At 42.2% G+C, this 26,989-nt stretch overlaps 1 protein-coding gene across 8 annotated transcripts in view; it reads right to left on the bottom strand.

Annotated features, from left to right (window-relative positions):
• ARNT2 (aryl hydrocarbon receptor nuclear translocator 2) overlaps positions 1 to 26,331 on the bottom strand; it is a 107,269-nt gene extending 80,938 nt beyond the window's left edge. For 5 of the 8 annotated variants that reach the window (XM_035554641.2, XM_035554639.2, XM_050712957.1 and 2 more), the window contains exons 1-2: positions 26,078 to 26,314; positions 1,422 to 1,533 (exon numbers count right to left, since the gene is read on the bottom strand). In XM_035554641.2, coding sequence (XP_035410534.1) covers positions 1,422 to 1,533; positions 26,078 to 26,108 — 143 coding nt within the window. In that variant the 5' untranslated portion in view covers positions 26,109 to 26,314. Of the gene's footprint in view, positions 1 to 1,421; positions 1,534 to 2,047; positions 2,216 to 5,136; positions 5,155 to 26,077 lie in introns of those variants that run through there. The other 3 variants (XM_035554637.2, XM_035554640.2, XM_035554638.2) reach the window with 3 other exon arrangements.
• Between the last annotated feature and the right edge of the window lie 658 nt (positions 26,332 to 26,989).

Below are 26,989 nucleotides of genomic sequence, written 5' to 3' on the forward strand. Positions count from 1 at the left end.
GGTTTATGATCAAAAACAGATATCAACTATCCTGCAACTCAAAAGCACAGAAGGTTATACAAGCCATGTAGCAATAAAAATATGTTAATGCTTTGTTTTCTCTTCTGAGGGCAACTTTGAAAAGGCTTTTTCACTGAACAGTTTCAAATTAAAAACGGGATGCCTCTTAAAAACAGATTTCAGGAATTTCTCAGAGCAGTTCTATACAGTTAGCTCAGCATACGGAAGCATACTCCAAGAGGAACAACCTCCAAACTGTCCTGCCCAAAGGAACCTCCCTCAGAGCAAACACCCCAAGTGCTCAGTTCACACCAGCTCAGTTCTGCATCCAAGGCAAGGTCCACGTTCTCCTCTCTCAACTCGTTCCAGGAACAAGACTCCAGCACCGGTACTTGGGCAGGCACCCAGAACTGGCAGCACGTCTTGGCCAGCACTCACGGGGAATTAGGTCTTCTCACCAGGTGCCTATCAGTGAAGATTTTATTCACACTATCGATCCCGTTAAGTCCTACCACTGTAATATTTAGGGCTAAGTATAATACTAACCAATCTCTTTTGCAGGCACACTTGTACCAGAGATATCTCTGGGAAAGAATCACCATTACTTGCGATCAACCATTTGTTAAGGGAAAAAAAAAAAATAAAAAGGTATTTTTGGTATTTCTGATAGTATTAGAGAGTGGTTTTCTGCTCTTCTGCATCTCTTGATATGTTTTTCTTCTAATACAGAAGATTACTATCAGCTGCCACAGAACAATGTGACGTGGAAAAGCTATGGCTACACCATGCCAACCTTTATATTTGGATAAAACAAATCCTCTTCTTTAGCAGAACCTTCATCTAGGTTAGGAACTCGATTCAGGCCCTTTCTCCCAGAAGTGGGGAGACTATGCAACATTTCCCATGAAGTTTAGGATACCATACACCACAAAATCTGAACAGAGAAACTACTTGTGCTATTTCTGTACCTGGGACTGTAAAGAAAACATTATTAACAGAAGGCATTTATTTGAGAGATTCCAGGTCCAATTTTCAGATGAAGCTGGATAAGTCAGCATGTACAAGTAAGAACACATCTTATTAGCTTTATTCAAATGATAAATGCTTTTGAGATTAAACAGACGTAGGCAACACACAATCATTACACAAAAAACAGCCATGGGACCCAAACTCTGTTTCTGGATGCTTTGCCAAATCCCAAAGTCCTTTGAAGTGTGCAAAACAACAAACACCACCCCTATCAGCAAGTTTGATCTTGCAGTGAGAGCAGATACATTGAAAAGAAAAGCAAAACACCAGCAACTAATACCATAACACAGTTTACCTATATAAACATTATATAATAAAGATACAAATATGTATTTCCAGGTTTTCAATAAAAATAGTTTCCATTCAGCACTGAAAAAAAGGAAATGGCTTACCCAGAGCGGCGCTTTCCTCCTCTGGAAGGCATGGATCCTGCCATTCTCACCTGTCCACTTGCCATTGGTGCCACCGGCAAGGCCACCGAGCCAGGAATGTCCGATGCCATTTCTGTAATACAGAAGTAGGGAAAGAGGGAGGGGAAAAAGATCTTTTAATCCATTACCTCCAACGAGAAACCCGCGATGACAAAGTTACGGAACGGCCCTTTCAAACATAAACGGGGAAAAGCTTTCCTTTTTATTTCGAAGAAAAAGTAAAGCTCTCCCATCAAAGCCTAGCAAGCTGTCAGCTCCTTTAAAACAAGTGCAGGTTTGTAAATAACCATTATGTGTGCCTTGGGAGATGGCTGAGAGAACACAGCATACTGCAGGTGCCTCTGCATTAACGGTTACCTATGGGATTGTCACAGTTCTGCTTCTCAGAGGGGCTGGCAGAGGAAGGCCAGCAACCTTTAACAGTAGTTCCATTGCCCCGTAGAGATATGCGGGGCTGAATTCCCAAGAGAAATGAAGCTGTACGAACTGAGGAAAATAAAACTTCAAGGACTTCCCAGTTTGCCAAAGAGGTCAAGAGTTTAGAGCAGGAATTAATTACTGGGCAACGCTGTTTTTTTATTATTTACATTTTGGTAGCACTCAGTGGACCAGACTGAACTTAGCAGAGCTCCAAGTCTTCCTGCATTTGTGCGTGGCACCTTGCAGAGCTGACCTGAGCCTGAAACGCAGGCTGGCACTCATCCCTCTGCCAGTGCTCCAGGCTTAAGGAGATCTCCAAACCTCAAATCCTTGACCTGAGGAACAAAAACAGTGCAACTGTCTTCAGACCACTACCGGCAAGTACTTCTACAAGCTATCAGTAACAGTCTGTTACACTCTAAAAAAGAAAAATGGAATATAACGTATTTATATCATTTTTTCCTACTTCACAGGTTAAGCACGTTTTGTCTCTGTGCGATTCCTGTAAAGTATGCAAGTAATTAAAACTTTTCAAATGTAGATAAACTTTACTTACTCTGGAGGTAAAAATCTCCAGTCATAACATTTAATTATCATGAAAGAAAATGCATCCTCCTTCCCGCTTTTCTTTTTTCAAACTTGGCTGAGTATCTGGAGCTACAAATAAATATATTTACTAATGGGAAGCAAATCTGTTCAAAAATCCTGCTATTCTTTCCCAACAGATCAATACAAAAGAACTTCAATTACGGAAGCAGGAATCCATGTTTCTTTCATTATGTCTGTAGAGCACTTCATCTCTGCCACACTTTATATAAATCCATTATGCAGCATTATGCATTTCAAATAGTAACATTTTATCTGCTTCACTGATTCCATGAATTTCTTCTGGTGCATTTACTTTCATTAACTCCTTTTCAAGCAAAAAGCAACAGAACAAAATACTCATCCGATATTTTTCAAAAAAGTGTGCAAGGACAACCAACAAGACCTCTGCCTACATTACCATACTATGAAAAGCCCTGCTGTGTCTAAAGCTTCTGGTATGTGGAATCACTACATTAATGTATGTTGGTGTACTTCCATACAAATAAAAGCAAGAGCATCTAAACGACTGGTAAAACACTATTTCCAGAAAAAGTACTTTTAGCACTCTCATGCCGGTAATTCACTTGGAACATTCAAACTCACATTTCATGGGTATAACCGAAGGTTATTTTGAAATGCTCTGCTGACTCATTTGTTAAAACAGATGGCGAAAACCATAAATCTACCTGCAAAGTGTCCCTATCACTCAGAAACACATTTTAGTGTAAATCATTTGGGAGATCAGTTTTTGCTTTTTTTAATTAGTAATCATAAAACAATTTCAAATCAATCGAGTGGTATTTTAAGAGACTGAACGTAATGCTGTATTTGTAATGAGAAATTCTTGTAGCCTCATTTTCCTCAAGGATAAAAGAAAATCGAAGAAAACCATGCCAAGGGTTGGATTCATCTCCTCCTCAAAGTCTAGAAGTAAAAGAGATTATTTAAGTTAACTTTATAGATAGAAATAGAAATGAAACACCATCCTTGCAGTACTACGCATTCCATGCTTAGGGATGTATCTGAGTTAGGTTGAGTAGCCCTCTTTTTGTAGGGCCCTTGCTCTTGTCACTGACTACTCAGGCAGACATATAGTTCTAATCAGACGTCCAATTTAGGTGGTTGTGGCTAGGCAAAAATATCAAATAAATATATGATTGTCAATATCAAATAAAAATATCAGTGTCCAAAAACACCTGAAAGAAAACATTTTGAAGCAAATAATCAGATTATACCCTGATAGACAAATGAAGAGTTACTGTGTAGGTATCTTCAATCTCCAGAATGACGCATCAATAAAAACAAAACGAAGAAATCAACTTCTTACACAAAATAGCCTTTAAACACGTCTTCACAGTCCTGGGAGAACAAAATTAAGTTGATTGAGCTGACTGCCCTAGAAGGACGTATTCAAAAATTTCCATTTCCAAGATACACGCACAGGAAAATAAAATCAGGGGCTCCACACACAGTAAAGCTCACCTAAGAGTGCCTATAGTTTCAGGCCCTTAAAATCAGAAGGATTTCCCTTAAGGGACAGCCAGGTGTGACAGCCCTGCACGTACAACCACGCATAAGACACCCAATTTACCTTTCCACTTCAGAGTCCGCCATGCCAAGGCGCCACCAGCCACTGCGTGACCTATTACAGCTTTCACAAAACCCCACAGGGTAGCTGCACCCTGCTAATAAAATTTTGCAGTCAGCTTTCCAAGCTTTCTTTCCTGCCATCAAATATTTTTTCTGAGTTCTGAAGAGGGTGAAACCAGAGGGTGGGCTGGGTCTCCCCAAGCCACGTAAGGAATACAACGAGGAAAGCAATTCAGTACTCAGTACTTTGGATCACTCAGTGACCCCACTGCAGCTTCCAGCACCCAGCTGAGCATCACCCAGATGCTCTAGCTGCTCTAGAAATGAAAGCACTGGATTGTGGCTGTAAAAGCTCTGCTCACAAACCGAGCTGCTCCCCGCCTTCCCCTCCAGGTTGCAAGAACGTCTGAGGAGATGACGGAAGAGGTCTGAGCTGCTTCCCAAATTAGTTCCATCTCTGTTCATCAGCAAGCATCTAAAAGCAATAGATCTTTAATGTTATTTACATTTGTAAAAGAGGGTTTTATAGACAGGATGGGATAACTACAAAATGGGCTGGTAAGAAAAGTATGAAAGAGTTATCTCAGAAAGCAAAGGCCAGCGTGGAAGAGTCAGAATAAGAACCCGACAGAACAGCCAGATTCTTCTCTGACTAAGCACTGGAGATCAGAGAAGGTAACTGTATGTCCATGCTCCAGAAGGAAAGACAGGGGACAAGCAACCACCCACAGACCACAATCTCTGACAGAAATATTGTCATAGATGGGTACTCCAGGGAGCCTATTTCCTTAAAAAAAAAAAAAAAGAAGTGTGTATTGGTCCAAGACCTAATAACAATCATCATCAGAAGAGGAAGATGCTATTGTCTGAAGCTTCATGACACATTTTGGGCAGCCCCCTAAAGTAAATGAAGCCATTCTGCTGTAGCATAAACTAGTACCAAAGCCCATCAATGCAGAAGCAGGTGTCAAGTTAGTTACCAACAAAAATAAAATGAAGTAAAATGAAAGATGTGGTCAACAATCAAAGACGACGTTTCAAGGCCCACATCCACACAGATGTTAATACTGATGCTCACAGGAGGGTTTCAGCAGCAACGAAGCAGGTAACAAACTGTTCTCTTTCTGAGATTGGACTTCTCGAGGAGACTTTCCTTCTGCCAACAGAAATAAGACAAACATTGCTTACCTTACCCAAAATTAAAACATAAGTGTAAAGGTATAATGTTCAGAAAGCAAAACAATGTCAAGCTGAATGTTCAAGAAAATCATCTATAACCTTCGTGGCAGTGCTCTGAAAAATAATTTGTTTAAAAGAACTTCCTTAGTGTCAAATGGAAATCGCTCTTCTATTGAAAAATGCACACAGTATTTAATTTCAAGGTTAGAAAGCGACCTAGAGATCAGCCAAAGAACACAGAAATGCTATTAACGTAAAACTCAGCAAAACGCTCACATTTGTAGTGGATATTCTTCCAGTTACAGACCAGATGACCTAAGAGGCCTTGTCTTATCACTGCCATGCCTGGGCGCAGGCCTGACCCTGCCATAATCCTCACGGTCACCGCAGGGACCCCCGAGGAGCTGTGCTAATCCTGGGACAACAGCACTGTGCATCGTAAAAGCAGCAGAATTGATCCATATGCTTCTGTCCAGAATTAAATTTACTGCTGAACACATCAAGCTCTGCTCAAACTTTTCTCCAGTGCTGTATATACCAGATATATTTATATACAGATAGTATACACCAGATATATTTAAGGATTTTAAAATAATTTAAATTATCTGCAAATGTACAGTAAGACATACAGATAAAATACAGGGATTTACTCCCAGTAAGTTCCAAGTTAATCTCAAATTGTTGCAGAGATCTGTACAAAAATAGCTAGAGGGATTACAAAACTGAAGACAGAAAGCAAGCTAAACGTTGCATGGGGATAACTTGAAAGCACATGTGAACCACAGTCACAAGAATCACTGGATGGGACAACACGCCTGGATGAATCTGGGCTTTCCTCTTGACTTCGGGAATTATTAAACCACAGCTCTTAAACCCAAGCACCAGATCTCAAGCCCCAGCCCAAATCCACAGAGTGAAATCCAGCTCTAGCTCCTCCTGGCTTGCTCACTGGCTCAGACACCCGTCCAAGGAGCAAGGCTCTGCAAGTCCACCTTACAGAAGGAGCTGTTAGCCACGTTATTTCCAGCACGCCAAGCCGCGCTCTTCTCAACTACACACGCCAGGATTAAACCCACAGCCTACAGGAGGTGACAGAAATGCTCTCACCGACTTCAGTGGGCTCTGAATCTCTGACGTCAAGTTTAATGACCAGCTCCAAGTCTGCTATGACATGTCAGGTATCACGGAGCATGCTCTCAGCAAGGCTCTCTTATCCTTCAGCACTTACTGTAATTGACGGGATTAAAGTCAGATACCAGCATCTGATTAGACTAACAGGATTCTCCTTATATAAGGAGAAATGCAACAGATTTCTGACCGCTAATCCATAGAATGACCGAGAAGTCAATCACCTCCAAGTAAACATGGATCTAAGGCTAAATACAGAAATACGAACATTCCCTCTCCCTCAAACAGCAACATCCACGGACATTTTAAGTGTTCCGAGAGAGCAGATTTCACAAAGTTCTTTGGAAACTGCATCTTTCCATACCCTGAAGTCATTCGGGGGTTAGATGCATCTCAGCAAACAGGTTCTGATTGCAGTCATTTGCAAAGGAGGGTTTCTGCCTAGCACGGAGACATGTAGGAATAAACTAAATTGTACCTCTTACTTTAGAATATGCCACTGAACATATGAAGCCATCATGTAGCCAAAAATATTTCACAGAAACACCTATGCTAAAACAAAGCTGCATATTTAGTCATTGCTTTTGCATGTTATCTGTGGAGATTATAAAACAAGAGATGACTTTCAGAGAATATTGGAATTAAAACATTTCATTGTTCCCGTTAACTCTGTTCAATACTGTTTTATTGCAGCTCACTGCCAGATACTTTAAATAGACTCCACATCAGAAAGATCTACTGTACAGAGAGGATATGCAGAAAAGCAAAAATATCCTTTTCTATGCTCTCTAACACAATTATCATAGCAAATAAATCAGGAAATATAATAAATCCCACCTTTAAAGAAGACTCTTTCAAAGATGCTATTTCTTTCCTGTGAACAAAACCTTCTTGGAGAGAAATTTTATCCGCATATAAGAAGTGTCAGAAACCTCTGGGAAGAAATGTAGCAGCATTGGTATTCTGCTCAGAAAATGTCATCACAGATCTGTTTACCTTAACTGTGGACCATGATTCAGCCAGTGACAACCGTCTTGCATACTGATCAATTTATTTGCAGCAAAATTACTAACATTTTCTACTTTAACCATTTAGCTTCTGGAAACAGCTACTAAGAAAGGGAGGGCTTTTATGAATAATGTATAAATTCTACTTAATTTTAAAATTTCTCCACCACCAAAATCAAAATGCCCTGTACTTTGGGGAGGGGGGTGTGTCTCTCACAATCTCAAAGAAAAATTAGGGCACATTGTGAGTAGTTACTGGAGAACTGCTCCCTTTTTAAACATTAATATCAGGGATTTATCATCCTTCAGCATCACAGACGAACGCTAAGCATACATGAAAGGGGGGGGGGGGGAACGATGTGATTAAGCTCATCGTTTTGGGACACGGCAGAGACAGTCACAGACCTTTTAAGAGATGCCCTAACTGGTGGTCTGGAGGCCAAATCCAGCTATCTTGTGCCCACTGCCTTTGCTGTGACTCCGGAGGAGACACCAACAGCTGTTAGGACAATGAAACCAATCCAGGAGATATCTATCATATCCCATCGGGTAGTCTGGGAGAGCAGCTTGAGAAGCCGAAGAGCTGAAATCCTGCACGGTGCCTCCACATCTCACTGCTGTGTCCCAAGGGCAGTTACAGAAGTCCTGGCATCTCAGTACTAACCATACCTTCTGCATGCCTTGTAGTCCATCACGGGGATGTGCAAAAGGAGGCAGGGTCCAAAAAACTTACTTTTGGGCTCTACTTTTAATTTTAACTGATACAGTTTTGGTCTACTTTATGGGAATCCTTCCTTTAAGTGCCCAACTAGTTGGGGAAGGACGGGATGGATACCTGCTTCTTCATTCCTCCCATCTTCCTGACAAGCTGCATGACACCAATTCACCTTCTCACATATTCCTGTGTATTTTTCCCTAGCTGTTTTTCAATTTCTCATTCATAATTCTTTGTTATCTCTTCTTGGCCTATTCAGTATCTGGCTTAGATGAACTATTCCTTGTACTCCATGTAATAAGCTAACAAATCCAACTTTGCTGACAAGTTATGGTACACTTCAACCCCCACCCTCCCCACCAAATAATAAGAGGTTGATGGAATTCAAAATATGGAGGAAACGCTTAAAGAGAGGCGTCAGTGGCTCCTGTTCTAAAAGCTTGTCTCTAGTCTCAGAAAATAATAAACTCCTCAGTATTAGAAGAAGGCTTGTACCTTCACTGCGGAACGATCTTTGAAGACTGTCACCTGAACCTGAGCACCTGGCCTGCCTCTGAACGTCAGTAAAGCTTTGTCACTGCATACGCAGTGGATTTAACTCCAGCAGAACACCGCTTAGGACTTCACCACGTGTTATGATGGACTGACTCACTGGAAGGAGTGCTTCTCGCATCCAAGGTCTGTTAAGCGCACCAAAAACCAGGTCAGAAGCATATCCAAAGACCTGGACCAGCCTTGGAGTGAAAACACAACCTCAGCCTCAACCACACGGCAACAGACTCTTGGGTATAAATAGTCGCAAGTGGGAAAGTGTAGGTGCAAACCGAGCAGGGAAGTAGGGTAGTCACTGTAAAAGGACAGTTTGCAGAGAGGATGAAAATCCAGCTTCAAAAGGCTGTTTCAGGGTGGATGGAACATTAATTAAAACAAAAGAGGCAGAAGCTTAGCCTACACGAAGGGTCACGGTAAAACTGCAGCCAGGATGGTTTATACCGTTTGAATCTGACCCTGTCTGGTCTTAGGCCATTGCATACACGATCATGCACTGATAACACATAATTCTTCATTTTTTCTGCCTTAATTTGTTCTGGCTTTACTGATATTATTTCAGTTGGTATTAGTGACACGTGGCAAAAGTACTAATTAAACGATTCTGCATTACAAAAAAATTAGGCTTCCCACACAATGCATCATTTCCATTTAAAATGAATGGTGATCCTCCCTCCTCCTCTGACATTTTGTATTTGCCAAAAATAACTGCATAATTATAAGTTGTGTGCAAGAAACAGAAGGTAACATTCAAAGTTATTTTCCATATTTTTTACTTACTGTGTCAGAACGAGCAAATACAATCTATGGCTATTCTTTTATGCAAAATGGGCCAAGGCTAACCCATTTATGAACTCACAAAAATTGAAGCATACGTCCAGCCTGGGCAAACAAACAAGATGAAAAATAATAACGTGCAATGACTTTCCTTCAAGTTTCTCAGAGACAGATCATGCTCAGTCCATTAACTCATCATTTAACAAGTCTGTTTCATTTAACTTGTTTGGGTTGGCATTCAATTAGAAATTCATGCACAGGAATATTTTTTTTTCCTTTTTAAAACAGAACACTTGCTGTATTTCAACCAGTAAACACCAGGAGGGAAAGCGGAAGCTGCAAGACAAGCCAGAGCTACACTGAAGCCAGGCACGGTAATCACGGACCTAGGCAAAACACCTGCACGTGGAGCTGCACCAGAATATCCTCACTCGTTATTAGTTAAAAGGGCTTGGTAAGGCTCTGACATTTTGTGGCTCAGCAGGAAAGCAAAGAGCCAACTGGGTTGCTCTCAATTTGTTCCAGTACAAGCTAAAATAACAAAACCAAACAAACAAAACCACCAACAACAAACAACACATCACTGCACCGTTAGCTCTACTGGGATTCCAATTATGTCTAAATTCTGTTGCATCTGCCTCCGCGTTAGGACTTGAATTCTTTCTACACAGAAAGCAAAACGCTCTCATCCAACCACCCCTTATTTCCTGCACTGCTCCACGTGCCAGATGTCCCCGTGACTATGTGCCTCTAACTGAACAGCTGAATCGAGGTTCCTTGCACTGCCAGTCCCCTCTTGGGAACCACCCCGAGCCTGTCCACTCATCAAGTGCAAAGGGACACCATTTGAGTTAAACTGTCCTACAAATTGTACCTTTTAATTTTTATTTTTTTAAATCTCCCTTTTAAATCTCCCTGCACCATTTTTACTTCTTTCCGTGCCATCTTGACCAGCCATGACCATCTCTGGATGCTCCTGCAACAGGAAGCTGCGGATGCTAGAAGGCTGTACGGGCCAAAACAGTGTACTGTTTGGCTGTACTTCCCAAAACAGTGGAAAGGAAACATGCTGAGAGGTGTTCAGTACAAATGTCATGCCTGGCTCAGGAAGGCTCTGAGTCACGCACGGCTGAGGGCTGGGAACGTACCCAGGGGAGCACCACACGTGCTTGCCCTGATTTTATACTCCTTCAAGCATCTGCTGTGGCCAATGCTGGAAAAGGACATGCTGAGCTGGATGAACCTTTTGTCTGGGACAGGACAGCCAGGTTGTACATGATGAGCAGGGCACACCATGTTTCTCAAGCTTGCTTCTTCTCCAGAGGTAAGAAATTAGCCAACTCCCAATTTATTTCATAAATAATCAAATTAAGTATTTGCCATAGCACGTCCTTACTCTTGATGACCGATTACTTGTTTTATATAGACATTGCTATTTGTCCTTCCTCAAACTCTTCATCTTGTTTCATTTTCCTGTTCTGCAAGATAATTGTCCAAAGATATTTACAAGCTAACGTGCTTTAATAAATTCCTATGCAACTGTTTTATGAGAAATAAATAATAGCAATGTGTGTAGATAAACTATTGAGCAGTTACTATGCCATCATTTGCGACTTCACTATTAAATAAGTAATCTGAAGATGAGTGAATAAAAACAACAGTTCACTTCTATCAAGAAGTCTGGCTTCTTGCTGTCTGTCTAGCCATTTTTTTTCCAGCAACAGAACCTGGTTTAGATTTTGGCCAAAGTTCAGTGGTTGCACATGAACAAAATCAATTTGAGTTCAAATGTCAATTTGCAGAAATTGTTTTGAAATTACCATTAAGATAATTATAATGGTACAAGCAAGAAAAGCCTCACTATGGTTCCCTGGAGTTCACATCAACAATACAACAGTGCTCTCCTTTCACAGAGGTAGCCTGCTCTGAGCTTCTATCAACCTCATAAAAACATACCGAATAGCTGTAAATATGCAATGAAATAAAGGGAATGGGTAATAAATCTGCCTACAAGATTGACCTTAACGAAATGCAGACTGGGGTAGCCTAGCTTTCCTAGGAATCCAAAGCCTTCTCTTGACTATTTCACTTTTCATCCTGACCCAGAAATGCACATGAAAGTCAAATTACGTGACTTGAGAATCAACATCACTTGATTCTTGTCCACATTTTCTGTAAAGCTATCTATGGTAAGTCAGCTCTCAGATTTCATGAGCATGCAAGGCAGTATTTATGCATATAATTTTTGATTTGACTTGGAAGAACTTTAACAAGACTTTTCTTAAATATTGAGCAGAGACTTTCTTGTGAATGAATTCATGTGTGGTCCCCTCTTAGCTGTTTCACATAAATATTCTTTTAATCCATTTTCATTGAGGTGGACAGGCACAGTAAGCATGGTCTAAGCTCACAGGTACAAGTATTTACATTATTTATCCTGAACTTAAAACTGCAACTCTGAGAGCCAGACCAAGAAGCGGTGTCTTGTGCCTTAACTGCCTACTACAACAGAGCACGGGTCAAACACCCAGAGAAATCACCACTGGTGGTCAGTTCACTGAGCCAAGTCATCAAGGGATGCTAAGGAAGACAATGAAAGATCTGAACGAAGTACCTTTGAGGAAGCAATGTCTGTCCAACAATGTAAGACTAAACTGCTGTGGCAGTGGACCACAAGCTGTCCTGCAAGCCACTAAGATGGGGTCAGAGACCTGAGCCTTCTGGATGCACCCACACACAAGGAATCCAGTCCCACTGCATGTAGAAAGCTCAGGAACAACACAGTTCAACTACAAAGATACAAAATTTAGACCCCTCCAATTTAAATTATTAGTTGTACATCACTTACTCATATCCTTCAAATGCCTTTATTATTTATTAATTTATTATTATTTATTAGAAATATTTTTTTAAGTTTGCCTCAGAAGAGTATGTTAATTCTAAATTCTATTCAGAACAATAACTCCTGTTACCAAACACTTAATTATCAGTGTATTTACAGTGTCCTTAGGCACTGTTGGGTAATCACAATTCTGTTGTTTCCATTAAACAATATTTTATTGATAGCACTAATGACTTCAGTTCTGCTCGATCAACAAGCAAATGATGCCTATTTGATATTACGATAATTAATCGGCCTTTCAGGTGCTTCCACATCCCTATTTATTACTACAAGTAAGAATATTTGTGTGAAATACCCTAAAAAGAATATCAGTATGCATCACAAAATATGTTCTAAAAACAGTATGATTTCCTGTTTCTCCTTTTTCCTCAAAATTTCTTAAGCAACGTTCTCTGCAGTAAGAATTGGTGAGGAAAAAAAAACACACTTAGCTCCATTTTAAAAACCCAGCCTGAGCCTTGAGTATTAAATACCATGTTCATTTTATCCCTCACTGAAATTCCTGCAAGTAAAAGATTTTCTGATTGACATCTCTTTTAATTTTTCTGTCTAGAGGTGGGAAAAAACACCTATCTTCACTTTTCCATAGCAGAGACGAGGATCAAAAATTTCAAACCACTTGAACAAGATGCACAAGTGAATAGACTGGTTGTGATCCATTATTTCAAACCATTCTTTTTCTAAACTCCAGGCACAATTTATGAAGCTCTGTAGTCCAGCCTTTAGATCATGGAAAAGGTCTGTGGACAGGGAAATTCCAGATTCAAATCTGACTGGACCTCAAAAAGATGCCTGAAAAGTATCCACCAGTCTACCTCCAGCCTACCGACTGCACCGTTCAGGGCCCTGGATGTGTTCAGTTTAACCTCCGGCAGAGGACAGCCTTAGGAACATCTTCTGAAACTCCCACTGCTCTGACATACCAACCTGTACTAGCAGTAGCCCATGTCTTTGAAGAAGAGTTTCCCCAAAAGCTGATTTTTTCTACCTTCCAAAAAGGCTACAAACAAAGGCCTTAATGATTTTTCTACCCATCACTGCCCCAGGATCATTAATTACACTGTTTAGAACAGTCTGCCTTCTAGGTAATTTCAAGCATTACATCTTTCATGTCTGCATATAAAAATATAATACAAGCCCACAGGCTTTTGGAAATTCAACAGTAGCTGCATTTGCATTTTTTTGCTTTACTTTCTAGAGTGTTTCATTCCCACAGATGCCCCAAAGAGAACACCCCAACAATATGGAGTCAGGGAAATCTTGATAGGCATACAGTAAATACAAAATACTGCTATGCTCTGCTGCAGAAGGTTCCTTGGTGTTACATTTATTGAATGAATACTGAATCTAATACTTCGCTTTTGTCAGAATTACTGATTTTAAAACAAGAACAATTATGGTTCCAAGTAAGCTCTGCTGGGCTTTCAAGAAGTGTTCTATTATAAAAGCGATACTCTTGTTGCTTTTTCAAAATTACAAATTACAAGAATTTACTGGATGTTCATGTCCTCATGTTCATGTTAAATATGATCTGACTGACATCCATTACAAGCCTCTTGCTCACAAAAGTATACAGACGGTTCTGTGGATACACCAAATACGGGAGCGAAGAATGACACTGAAAAAAACTCACTACAAACAAATCGGATGTTTGTCAAAAAACAAGCTGAGTATTTGTCTATAAATATTGATCAAATTCAATCTTTAACTTTCATATTTGCTGACGGAAGAGCAGCACAGACAAGTACAAAGGACGTATACAATTACTCCGAATGCCAAACGTGGCAACTGTGTCCCAGCTACTACAGGAACTCTACGGAACAAAGCAAACAACTGGTAGCAGCCCAAGGCATTAACCAACAAAAAAAAAATCACCACAAATACCTTACTGTTACATTTCAACATTAGGACAAATCATCATTTGATTTCTGAAAACGTATTTACTTGAAATCAAGTTTCTCTGAAAGAGCAGTTTGAGTTAACATACCAACCAAATACCCCCTATAATGCATTTTCCTACTTTTTGGATTCAGCTCTCAAACACGTAACACTTGAAAAATTACTCATAATATTCACTCTATTTTTCATACAGTTTTTTAATTTGTGTGTGTGCACAAAGCAATCAATATTTTGCTCTCAACCTTAATTCAAACTGTACTCGGCTGAGAACAAACCAACATGTTTCCAAATGCAGATTGAGTGACCATAAGTCAAGAGAGCAAGGAGTGAGTTGTAAAGCCTATATTAAGATTTTATCGCCAGGTCGATGATTGGTAGTTTAGCAATGAAATGGCTATCCATCTGTGCTCGCGGGTATACTTTCCAAAGACACTAAGAAAACATGTTATCCCAACATCATAGCTACCATATAAAGAAAATACAAATTAATGGTTATTAATGTGCCTAGAATAAATAATATTTGTTGTTTCCAAGGCAAAAGAAAATGTATATTTTGCTTTTTATCTCCCCTTCTTCCCAATGAGAGGGAAATATTCTTTGGTAGACCAACATAATACAGGTCTGTTATTAAAGTATTATTAATTACATAACAATGAAAAAAAAAAAAAAGATATTCAGGCACTCCACGCTGTCCTACAGATACGTTATTTTATAACCCATTGTAACTGAACTAATTTCACAGATGCACATAAAAAAGCCATCCCAGAATACACAGACTTATAAGCAGGACAGGCAAATTGGAAATAAGAGAACTGAAACAAAAATCAAATGACTGGTAACTCTGGCACGCGGCTATTACTTGACTTGTCAGAGGTTAAGTAGAAGTGTGAAATCAGTTTGAACCCTGGCTAGTGACTGTATCACAAGTCTGTCTTCTTTCCCCGGTCACTTCTCAGACAGGAGGTAGCCAGCCAGCAATAAAACTGAAAAATGCAGGCAGCTTGTAACAGCCAAGAATTCTCCTGCACTGTGAGAATTTATTGGTCTCCAAAACTCTTATTCATAATTACCACAGTCGCTTTAAATTGAGCAGCGATGAAAGAACATTTTGTCCTGAAGATCATCTTGGAAGACCAATCCCAAGAAGGGGGTACAGGTGGAGCTGCAGCGAGCTTTGGTGCATTATGAATAGCCACACACTCCATCCCAAGGGATGGAGCCGTGACCCCACACACCCCAAAACCTTCACCACATGTACGGTCCTCCTTGAGCAAAGCCAGGACTGGTTCTGCCTGCGTCCTACTTGGTTACACCAAGGGCAGGAAAGGTTTTGCACAGCATCAGTAGGTGAGGCAGAGCCGCTTCCTTAATGACATCTCACCCTTTTCATCAAAGCAGTCAGGTAGCGCTTTAGAGGAGGAGTAAGAAAGCATGTGCCAGTTATGCGAGTAATGAATAGTTTTCCTCAAGCAAAACATAATTCAGCATGAACTTCAAGTAAATGTTCTTTCCACCCACCCACAGATCTCCAACTGATTCTATCCAACCAAAATGCCACCAAGTAAAACCACCTATCCCTTAATTTGGTTATTGTACCACAGCATTAAGATTTTATTTTACAGCACCTTCCTACAGCTGCCTCACCTCAAAAACTACAGTAGATATTTCCATGGTCTCCTTTTTTAAAACACACGTGGAACCTGGAGGGAGAAATACAAGCAGCAAAAGGGAGAACTCTGGAGAAATCTAGCTGGTATGCTTATAGTGTGTGTGGCTAGAATGCCTATCTCAAGGTCATAGGAATACTGCAAAAGAAATTCAGATTGGCAGCTTTCACTAAAATGTTGAAATCTTAAGCCTTAATTCCATTTACTGTTGAGAACCAAAGGGCTAAAGTAGCTGAAGGAGGACACCATTTAAAAAATAAAAATAATAAAAAAAAGTAAGTCTTGAGCCAGCAAATACTTTGGAAACTTACGATGGTAAGTTGTTTGCTGAGCAGAAGAGTAGCAAAATTTATTTGATTTACTACTACATCTCAGAGAGCACGGGTTCATTTGTTATATCAGGAAGACATCACAGACTACGCCAAGTAGAGGAGCACTTGATTTCTGTTAGAAGAAATAAAACTAACAACGGCTATCATTCAAGAACCAAGTCTCAAGCTTAAATAACCTACAAGAGGAACAAAAGACTCTTATAAACCTACGTACTTCACAACGCCCATCACCTGCAAAGAAGGTAGAAAATTCTCTGTTGCAGTCTTAATCCGTAAGTATCCATAATGGAAGTGTTATACTTTATTCTTAAATGTTTGTGACAGACAAAATTTTGGACAGGGGTTCCATGTAGCACAAGTCTGATCTGCTGTGTTTTGTTGGTAGTGAAAATCCAGCTGAGCCTCACCTGCGTAACAGGAGAACATTTCTCTTCTTAACTCATAGCACGGACAACTTCTGGCAGAGAACCTGCAGAGACCTCCCACATTTTTCGGTACCTGAGTACAAGTGTAAGATTTGGATTCTGCAGACTTCAACATGTGACTTTTGGGGAAGATATTCATGTTTATTTAAAACACCCTTAATCCCACAGTCCACTGTCCTCTTTGCTGGAAACCACCACCATGATGAGAGAACAGAAGATGCCCTCAACACACCAACTGCGAACAGTTGGTGCTCAGAGACAGATGTCGCCCAAACCTGCCCCATGAGCCTTTAGCTTACACGGGGGCAGTGGTGCAGTGGACGGGGAGCACAGCACCTCCAGCCCACTCAGCACCACGTTCGGGCACCTCCATCCTCCTGTGGAGCAGGCAGAGACCGACCTCTTCCAGCCAAACTGTGCCTCAAGGCCAGAGAAGATCTCAATACCCCCTCCAAGACTATTTTTTACAGGAAACCTATTTGGCCTGATAAAATTTCTACAAGAAAGGAGCTGAAGAATAATTATTAGGACTTCAGCCCACCTTTTAAAACGTGCCCACACATTCAGAAGCTATTCTTATTTTCCAGTCTTCGTAAAAGAGCTTGAAAACGCTCCCGTGGTTTTCTCAGTGATGGTTCATTTACTTTAATTTCAACAATGAAAGTGCATACTTCAAACCTTCACTGGTAAGTAAAAATACAATGCAACTAAGATGCAATTGCTGCTCCCACAAACCTGATCACCCAGCAAATTAAATTTCACCCTTTTTTCCATGAAAACATCAACAAGATGAATTAGTAAAAGAATATTTATCCCAGGAACACTGAAACCTTTACATACCTCCAATAATTTACCTTTCTATTCCTATGGCTGCTGAAAATCATGAAAAATACAGGGAAGTTTTCATTATGCAGCCTTGTTTTCTACTGGTCAAATCACTTCTTATTACAGAAAGTGCAGAGCAAGGTGACACAGCTATGCACAGACAACCAGTCAATCTCTTAAGATGCCCTAAAAAAATAAACCGTCAGAAACCATCGGTGTCTCCATATACTGTGACATGAACAGGACTCATGGGGGCGGTCAGACCGACCCCTGTTTCTCTGAGCTCTGTCACAGGGCCAGCCTCCGCAGGCCTCTGCTAAATGAGCTGCCTCTCAGTGGCTGTGAACACAGGAATTTAGCATCTCAAAACCAAGCTTTTCTAGCTGACAATACTTCCAGGCTCTGAAGCTGGACTCCAAACGGAGCTGGCAGCTTTGCCTGCTGGACACGGAACAAGGGATCTCCAGCTCTTCTGGAGCCATACAAGCTCTGCAGTACCAACAGCACCACATTTTTTTGGTCAATAAACAGCTCAAACATGACTCAGAGGGCAGTGACACACAGTAGCTAGTGCCATTTTATAGCTAATTTTATGACTAGAATCCTCTTCCTACAGCTCCTGTTATAAAACCAGTACCTAATTTCAGGGGTGTCTGACTTGCCCTGTGATGACAAGGGTCACAGGGCTTTGGGAAGACGAACCACTTTCCACGTGACAGAGACTCAGCAAGTTCAAACACTGGTCTCATTCTGACATGCTGTTCAGCCACCTAACTACCACCCTGGCCCTCTTCAGGACATCACTGAATAACTTAAAGATTCATGCTGGATGCAGTCTGTTTTTACCTGTCATGGTAATATGTGGAGATTGGGGATGCGCTGGGCAAAGCACCACCCAAGTAACAGAGGACAACCTGCATTCTCAAAAGAACTGAACTGTAAATTAAATACGATTTGAAACTACTGACGTGATCTATACACAAGATGTTACTTTAATTCTCTTTGCATTCAAAATAGCCTGTTTTACCTCAAATTTTAAAATTGTTTCCAGCTCTGCTCGATTTTCCATCCAGATATTATAGACAATGCAGTTTTAAAAATACATGCATTGCAAGAACATGTCACAGCACCCAGATGTCCACCTACCTTTCCTAATGGAGAGAGCCAGCAGCAACCAGCCCCTCAGGTTATTTACCTGCATGAAATTGTGTTCTGGATTATTACTGGGAAAGCACTGGAGAACATTTTTCAAAACCAGGCCTGTATATTCCATAGAAACAGATTTTGCTTTTACCTCTGAGGAATACAAATATGCAGTGTTTTTGTCCTTTGCAGCTCAGTGATTTACTGGCATGCCTCTTCCCATAAAATATTTGCATATATCTGAGAGTCAAACTGTTCTGATACATTCTGTGTTTGCCAGGAAGTGAACGCTTCAGTTCAGTGTAACTGAACATTTAAAACAAGGACAGGCACCAGGACAAATGGCAGCATAATTAACATACCAATGAAGAGCCAGTTGTTAATTACTACCCATTTCAGGCATTTTGTATGAGCAACTTACCTGAAAAGCCTTCCCATCTGTGTGCTGGCAAAGCCAGTAATTAAACAATTCAACACCCCTTTTCCTTGATTGGAGAAAAAATATGTAATTATTTTATATTATTCTATTTGTCACATGCAGTTGACATTTAGATGAGAAAAACAGCAGCAGCCCAAATCTAAACATTTAAAATTAACGTTATGAGCTGTCCTTGAACAAAACAGCAACATATATACATGTAGAGAAGATGTAAACTAATAGATAGTCCTAATTTGAGCCAATTGATTATACCTTGTAGTAGCTGCTCCATTACATAAAAGGCTGCACAGTTGCTACTTAGAAGAAGACGGACTTCTCTTTAAGGAGTTGCTATCAACGGAATGGAGACAACTTACAAACTGTTGAAAGACTTGAGAGAAGCAGCAGTACAATGCCAGGATTCATTTACATTTAGACAAGAGTAACTGAGAAGCCAATGCACAGCTCAGCTCAGCACCACAGTCAAACTGTGGCAGTCACAGGAGTCGTCCGAGAAGCAGGGGCACGCAAGTGGAACGCAGAATCGAAACTGGAGGATAGAAATGTGGGAGGTAGATCAGCAGAATGGAAATAAAAACTGACAAAAGAAAGGAGGAAGCAGAAAATTTAGAAGCATTCATGAAAATGCAGAACATCCAAAAGAAAGCATTTCTCTTTCTCCATGTGCAGATGGCATTGCCCAAGGAGGACTAGCATGCTTCGGGTACAAAAAAAGGAAATTACATCTATCTTGAAAGCAGCTTCTAATTCATCACCCATTGCATGACTATGGTCACGCAACCATTCACGCAAACAATAAACCCAAGACAGATGAAAGATAGTTTATTAATGTTGCCTTTTTCCACATAAATCCATTTGAAATGCTGACTACTCAAGGTAAAGTTGCAATCATCTCTTCTGAAAAACATGGTGCTCTATGCCCGGTACTGAAGTTCCAAACCACGCAACTTGCTCATCTAAAAGGCCAGTATTTGCTGAAATCCTGCAATACTTTGTGACAAAAATACTCCTTCAGAAGTAGGCAAGAAGGGGGAATTTGGTCCACATGCGTTTATCCAACCAATTCCTTTTCATTACTAACTTGATATAAACAACAAAGACTGAAAAAGCAAGAAAACCAAAGACAGGTATGAGAGCATCAGATCTACCAGTTCGAAGATCTTCCAAGAGCATGCGCTGACTAAATAGGGCAACTGTTTTTATTTCATCAACCAAAAGTATTCCTTCCATACTGAAATTAATTTGGATAAGCAGTTATCTAAATTGATATTGTGGTGTTTTTGTTTGTTTGTTTGTTTTTTTGTTTTTTTAGTTTTACAATAGAAGATGAATGATTCACTTAGCATTTTTTTTCTTTGGTTACAATGTGCATCCACTTTGGATTATAACCAAAAGCTAAAACGTAGGGCAACAGCCTTATGCAATTTTTCTCTTCCTCGTTACACAGAATGCAGGCTACACGTGGGGTGGCAGGAAATGCTTTGCATTCGAACAAAAGAAACATTGTCGGCAAGAATAAACAAGTACCAATTGTTTATATACTGTGCGGCCACCCAAGTTCTCCAAAATTTCAGAATTTCTGCCTCTGTGGTCCAACGCATCTGTTTTCTTGCACAAACTATCTTAGCAAATGGGTGAAGGAGCACCTTTATATTTTCAGATTTCTTTCCCCCATGGCTGTTATTGAGCCTGCTCTTCTGTCAGCAGCAGAACCTAGTTTGGGCTGGTGTCCATGCATCCGTGGTGCTGGCCAGGCAGAGCAGCCCCATCCTCATCCACCTCTGAATGCTGCTGGCCGCCGAAAGGGATGCTTCCACAAGGCGGACTGGAAAATCTGCAGAAGACCTACAAGAACTGAGATCTACATCCCCACGTCCTAAACTCAAGGCCCCTCTTTCCCCCTTCTATTGCAAAATGTTAATAGCATTATACTTTCTTCAGTTAGCAATGAATTAACGCATTTCCATTCTTACTTGTCAGTTATGAAGCAGTAAGTCTAAAAAAATTACCCTAAACTATACACACATCTGATCTTCACAAGCCATTTAAGCATAATCTCTGAATTCATCTTCATAATGACAGCCCCATTTCTGTCCTCTTAATAGCAATAATCACTAACTCAAAGGTGTTATTTTGCCTTGATTGTTTTGAAATGGCTGTTTTTTCCCTTCCTACCTAATCTCTACAGCAATTTTTCTTACTGGAAAGAAAAAACAGCAGTACCATCTGGTATTACAGGAATCAGCAATATCTGTTTTGTTTTGCATTTTTATTAAGAGGAACGGGGAAACATTATTCTATTTGAAAAAATATTTGAAACTAACCACAAGCTGCATATGCAAATTTTAAATAAATATTCTGTGATAGAAGAGATACTTTAAAATATAATGCTTTGGAATCCCTGTAGATTAGAAATACCAAAAAATTACATTTCTTCAATGCAAGTTACAGTTCTGCACACAGTCCTGAAGGTCAAAACATTATCACACAACAGTTCAATAGGCATTATCACCTCACACCACTGTTTGACTGAAATAAGGACAAGTTCTGCAGAAAGAAAGAAATGAAAACAGAAGGAAAAGATCTGTAGTTTAAGGATCCCATTAGCTAATGAGTGTTCAGTTTTCGAGACTCGTTTCAGCACTATCCTAGAAACAACACTACGTTTTTGCATCCCAGAAACATTAGGGCCCATTATAATCCCCATCAGTAGAACACTCCGTTTACTCCCCAGGATGCTGTCAAATTGATTTTGGAGTTTACTGGATAGTCTATATTGTAATGATGGGCAAAGCTGTTACTACCATAGCAATAAAACACAACAAATTTGGGGCTCAGCATTGAATAGACAATTTTGAAATCTAAAACACCAAATTAGATTTTTTAATCATCAATTTTTAAGCTCTACCAAAGCTAAAAAAAAATAAAAAGAATTGCCAGGCTGTCAAAGCCAATTCCTTTGTGGGAACATGGAACGGGGCAGCAATAAACCCCTTCCACACTTTCTAACATCTTAGCAGCCCGAGTGCAATGCAAGGAGGGCTAACAACCCACTTCATTCCCAGAAGGACCAGCTGGAACGGGAGAATGATTTATCTCCACCTTGAACTCCCACGAGAAGCGAATGGGACACTGACAAAACCAGCTCCCAGACAAGAAGCCAGCCTAAGACAAGAAGCCAGATGCAGGGCTGAGTTACACGTGTTCATTCATCCAACATGAAGTTTGCTGCTAACTCGTTACAAACTGCAAGTAGAAAGTGCTCATTTAATTGTCTTTCCTTGAGGATCAACCTCAGGCGTTTGTTTTTTTAAATCCTGCATTAGCCACAGGCTAAAAGGATGCGCAGTCAGCTGCTGTGGTTGTAAGAGGGAGGCTTTAAGCCCCAGCAGCACACTTCTGCCACTGCCCAGTACCTCTCTCAATCTCAACCCAGCTCTGACAGATGCCCTTGCGAGCCAGGTAGGTTGCTGTACATACTGTCAGACCTTGGACTCTCTGCTGAAAAAGAAATCGTTACAGGAGCTTTAGTGACTATGTGAACAACTCAGCTACTGTTTGGTTTTGTTTTTTCAATTAAATATAAGAATACAATCCTAAAGATTCACAAAAGCTTCAAAGATGGCCAAAAACACCCTAAGGGAACTGCCCTCTGGTGTAACTCTAGATAAGCTCTGAGTGTTTAATCTCACTATTTCTACAGATTCGGTGTGTGAGTGTGTGGCGTTTGGTAGTGTATCTGTGGGTACTACCTAGGTTGCCCCTTCCACCTGGGGAAGAGCTGAAGGGATAAAGCCAGCCCATTTCCCATCACCTAAGCACAACAAAGTTGCTGCTCTGGCACCATCTGTAAGACTGAGCCAACTTAGTCACCCAAGGCCACATAAAGTCTCAGGAAAACAAAATGTTGATTTCATTAAGAGTTTCACGTTTCCATCCCAACTGGGCTACTACAAGAACCGCCACATCACATACTTCATCACAAGTTAAGCAAAATTTGACCCCAAAGTAGCAACAGTTACGGACAAGTTTGCATTCCAAAAATGTATGTATTTAAAACAGACGTGGCACTAAGTTACTTTGCTGCAAGCAGTAATTTATGAAATGCTTGTTACACCTCCACATTTTTTTTGTTCTTAAAACCCATTTAATATGCCAATCTTATTTCAGGAGGAAATAAATTAACTCTGATGCTTTGTGCCAATGCAGATGAGCTTCCCACACACTTGTATTGTGTTTCACACTTCGGTTAGTCATCCAGATTACGACAAACGAACAAAGTACTTCTAACCAGATCCTATTCCTGAGGTTAAGCGTGCAGGAAGAGCAAGAAAAGAGATTATCTTACAGAGCCCCCAGTTCTCAGAGCAATGTCTCATTGCAGCAATGGACGAGCACCTCCACCACAAAGACCTGTCAGATGTGGCCGTCTCCCTGTCACAATCCGGTCCTGACACTGCAGCTCCTGCGAGCCCTAACATGGACAGGCTGCAAACTGCTCCCACCCTGTTGCAAAAAGAGCAGGGAAATGGAAAAATCTGCATCTAACGTGGGAGAGAACATAACATCACAGAGCAGTGCACAATTCTGCACCAGGAGATACCACAGGGAAAGATTTCCACGTCCAGAATTACAGAATACCAAGCTTTTCCGTGTCTGATAATCCCCATTCCACTACCTAGAATATGACTAATGCCCCATGTATTTGTATTGTGGTAGCTGTAGGTTAATGTCCTGCCTAAATTATCAAATGTTATTAGAACCCCAGACAATTGCTTAATAAAAATTTAATCATATTGTAATTTCTAATCATCATTAAAGATGCTTAACAAGTTAATCTCTCTATTGTGCTCCCCTAACATCGTGGATCAGAAAGTCAGCTGGCGTAAGGCAGCACAGCTTCACCAATACTAATAGGGCTACTTTTGTTCTACACCAACTGAGGATCTGGCCCCAAAAGAAAAAAGCAGCCTTAAAATCCTCTCAGTAAAGCTTTTGATTCTGCTTCTCTATACTGCTTTGTGGTTAATCTAAAAATTAAATAACAAAAGCAACAGATTATAATGTTAAAAAAATGTAAGTCAAGATATGTCACGCACACAGCTCTATCTTCTGCTGTCCGTGGTAGAGCAAACGTAGCACTGCGCTGCAGAGTGAAGTCTACTCTTCTCACCTCTTCACAGCTCAAAGTCTCCTCATTTTGACTTTGCCCATGCACAGCTACCTTTGTCTGACAGCAATGCTCATGCGCAGATAACATGGGAGGGTCATTAATCGTTGGTGAACTGTCTGTCAGCCCAGATCTGCTCCAGCTGCCTAGACGAGGAGTGAGAAGACGCTCTGCAACTTCAGCCTCGCGGACGCACGTGTAGGCTCGTGCCAGGAAACCAACACGCTTCCTCATCCTTCCGGCGGACGGCAATCCGTGCTTAGAAGCGCTTGACGACCGCACGGCAAGCCAGCCTCGTTGTGCTGGATCACTGCACTGCCAGCACGCTTGGCGCTCACATTCAGTATGTTTCCCGTTGCTCTCCCTGAGTTCACAACACAAGCGCTCCCTGGGGCACAGGGGAACGACCAGGAAGCCCTGCTCCAAGGCTACCCTGCAGTGCGTGTGTACCCAAACTCCTGCAACCACATTTTTGGTGACTCCAGCTGCAAGTAGGTAGAAAAAGAGGTGGAAAAGGGTGGTGCCAAAGGGCCGCCAGGCTCTACAAATCCTCAGCAGTTTCTGCAGAGACCTCTAAGCGATCAGTGCTGTTCCTTCTGTGCAGAGCTTGGAGAAGCAGATTGGAAGAAGACAAACCAAACTTCTCCCCCAAAAAAGCTGTTTGTATCTGCCTGTGCCTGCAAAACCGCACACTGATGCCAGGTACATGTGCACGCACTGGAATTCTCCATTATCATGCATGACATGGTAGCCTAGAAGCTAAATAACACTCATTTAATAACCTGTCATTAAATATTGATTTTCATTTAATATGTAGAATTCTGAAATGAAAACTCAATCTGATTGGCAAAGGTTTGTTGTTCCTGCTTACTTTATTGACACTTACTGAAACAAACAAACTGTGTACACCAAAAGGTTTACCTTCAGCTTGAAAGCTACAAGAACATTTGAACGATTGTTGACATTTCCTCCAGGAAGCCCTTAACAGTCAGAACTGAAACTGACCGAAAAATGGCAAAACATAACCCAGTATTAAAACAAGTAGGACTGGAATCCACTTTTGATAAAAGTGTTCCTCATTAGGATTGAGCCCAGCGCAAAATCCGCTGTTCCATTTGTGTTTAAAGTTAGATACTCGACGATACAACGCTACATTGACCAAAGTACCTTACCGAAACACGTACTACGGCACATCACACAAGCCCACTCTACTCCACCACGCACTTAACGAACCAGACATTGCGCCTCACAGACACACGCCACCTCAGGGAACGTCTTCCTCCCACAAAGAATTTAAAGAGAAAACTTTAGTGCGCTCCTTCTGCTAATAAATTATTATCGGAAAATTGATTTATGACATCTTTTGGCAGGGTAAACGGGAGCACACCAAAGGACCTGCCAGCCTTGAGGTGCTTTCCTTGGGTTTCGACATGCCGCTTTCCCTTCAGATAGCGTGGCTGGGACAGCAGCAGGGCACCAAAGACACCGGGCGTAGGGCACCAAGGACCGGGCGTAGGGCACCATACACTGACAGCAGCCCCCGGCCCTCAGCCTCTCCCCGCTCCCGTCTGCCCCCAGGTGCTTATGCACAACTCCTCCGGGCTCCCGAGGTCTCCCCCGGGCTCGGTGCGAGGCCGCCCGCCCGCCCGCTCCTCCCGGCTGCCGACAGCCGCCGCCGGTCCCGGGGCGAGCCCGCTCCGAGCCACGGGGGAGCGGGGAGAGCCGCGGGGCTGTCCCCGTCCCGGTCCCGGTCCCCACGGGCGGTGTGTGCCTACGGCGGGCCGGGGGCGTGTGGTGCGGCGGGGCCAACGTGGGGCGAGACGGAGACCCTGCGGCGCAGGGGGGCAACGGCAGCTACTCACCGGGAGGGTTTACAGCCGCCGGCGTTGCCATCTTGTCTCTGAGAAGGATTAAGACAAATGCATAGAGGGGAGGAGGGATGCTCTGAGCAGCCCGGGGGAGGCGGGGGTGGGAGAGGCAGCCGGGGCGAGGCGAGGCGAGAGGGGCGCCGCGGCTGCTCCCGCCCCGGGGACCCGGCGGCGGCGCTCCCCGCTCCGTGCGGGGCGGCCCAAGATGTCCGATGGCCCCGCGCCGCGTCTGCTCATGCGCCGCGCTCAGTGAGCATGTGCCGGGCGGCCGCACATGTGCGCTGGGACCGCGCCCGAGCGGGACCCCCGGCCGCCGTCCCCCGGGAAGAGCGGCGGGCGAACGCCCGTCGCCGGTCCCGGAGCAGCGGCCCCACTCGGGACTCGAACCCGCGGCCCCAGGAGCGGCTCCTCGCCCGGCGCGCAGCCCCCTGAGGGAGAGGTCTCGAGCCCAGGCCCGCGCGCGGGCGATGAGGCGCGGCCGTGTGGGCGCCGCTGAGGGGACGCCGCTGAGGGGGCGCCGGCACCGGCATGCTGCGGCGGGTTTCTCCGCTTGGCAGCGCTGTTTCTGGGGGTCCCAGCCAAAAATGCAGCCCTGGGCACGGGGGTGGCGTTGCGGTGGGTCGGGTGTGAAGCATGCCCCAGAGGTTTTGAGGCGTGGTGGTGTGCCTCGCCTGTGTCTGAGCTGAAGATGGAAGATTTGGGGCTTCAAATGGATCATAGTATACAGAAACTTCTTGGTCCATTATTAATAATATGATTTTCCTTGTATTACTAATGAAAATGTAGTAACTGATGGAGTTCCTCAGTATGAAAAAGATGACAAACACGAAGAATTCAGACAGGCCACTCCGCTCCTCATGGGATCTATACGGATTATAGTTGTGTTGCATTCTTTTAAAAATCAAC

This window comes from Cygnus atratus, chromosome 11 (genome assembly GCF_013377495.2).
Source record: "Cygnus atratus isolate AKBS03 ecotype Queensland, Australia chromosome 11, CAtr_DNAZoo_HiC_assembly, whole genome shotgun sequence".
Taxonomy (NCBI): domain Eukaryota; kingdom Metazoa; phylum Chordata; class Aves; order Anseriformes; family Anatidae; genus Cygnus; species Cygnus atratus.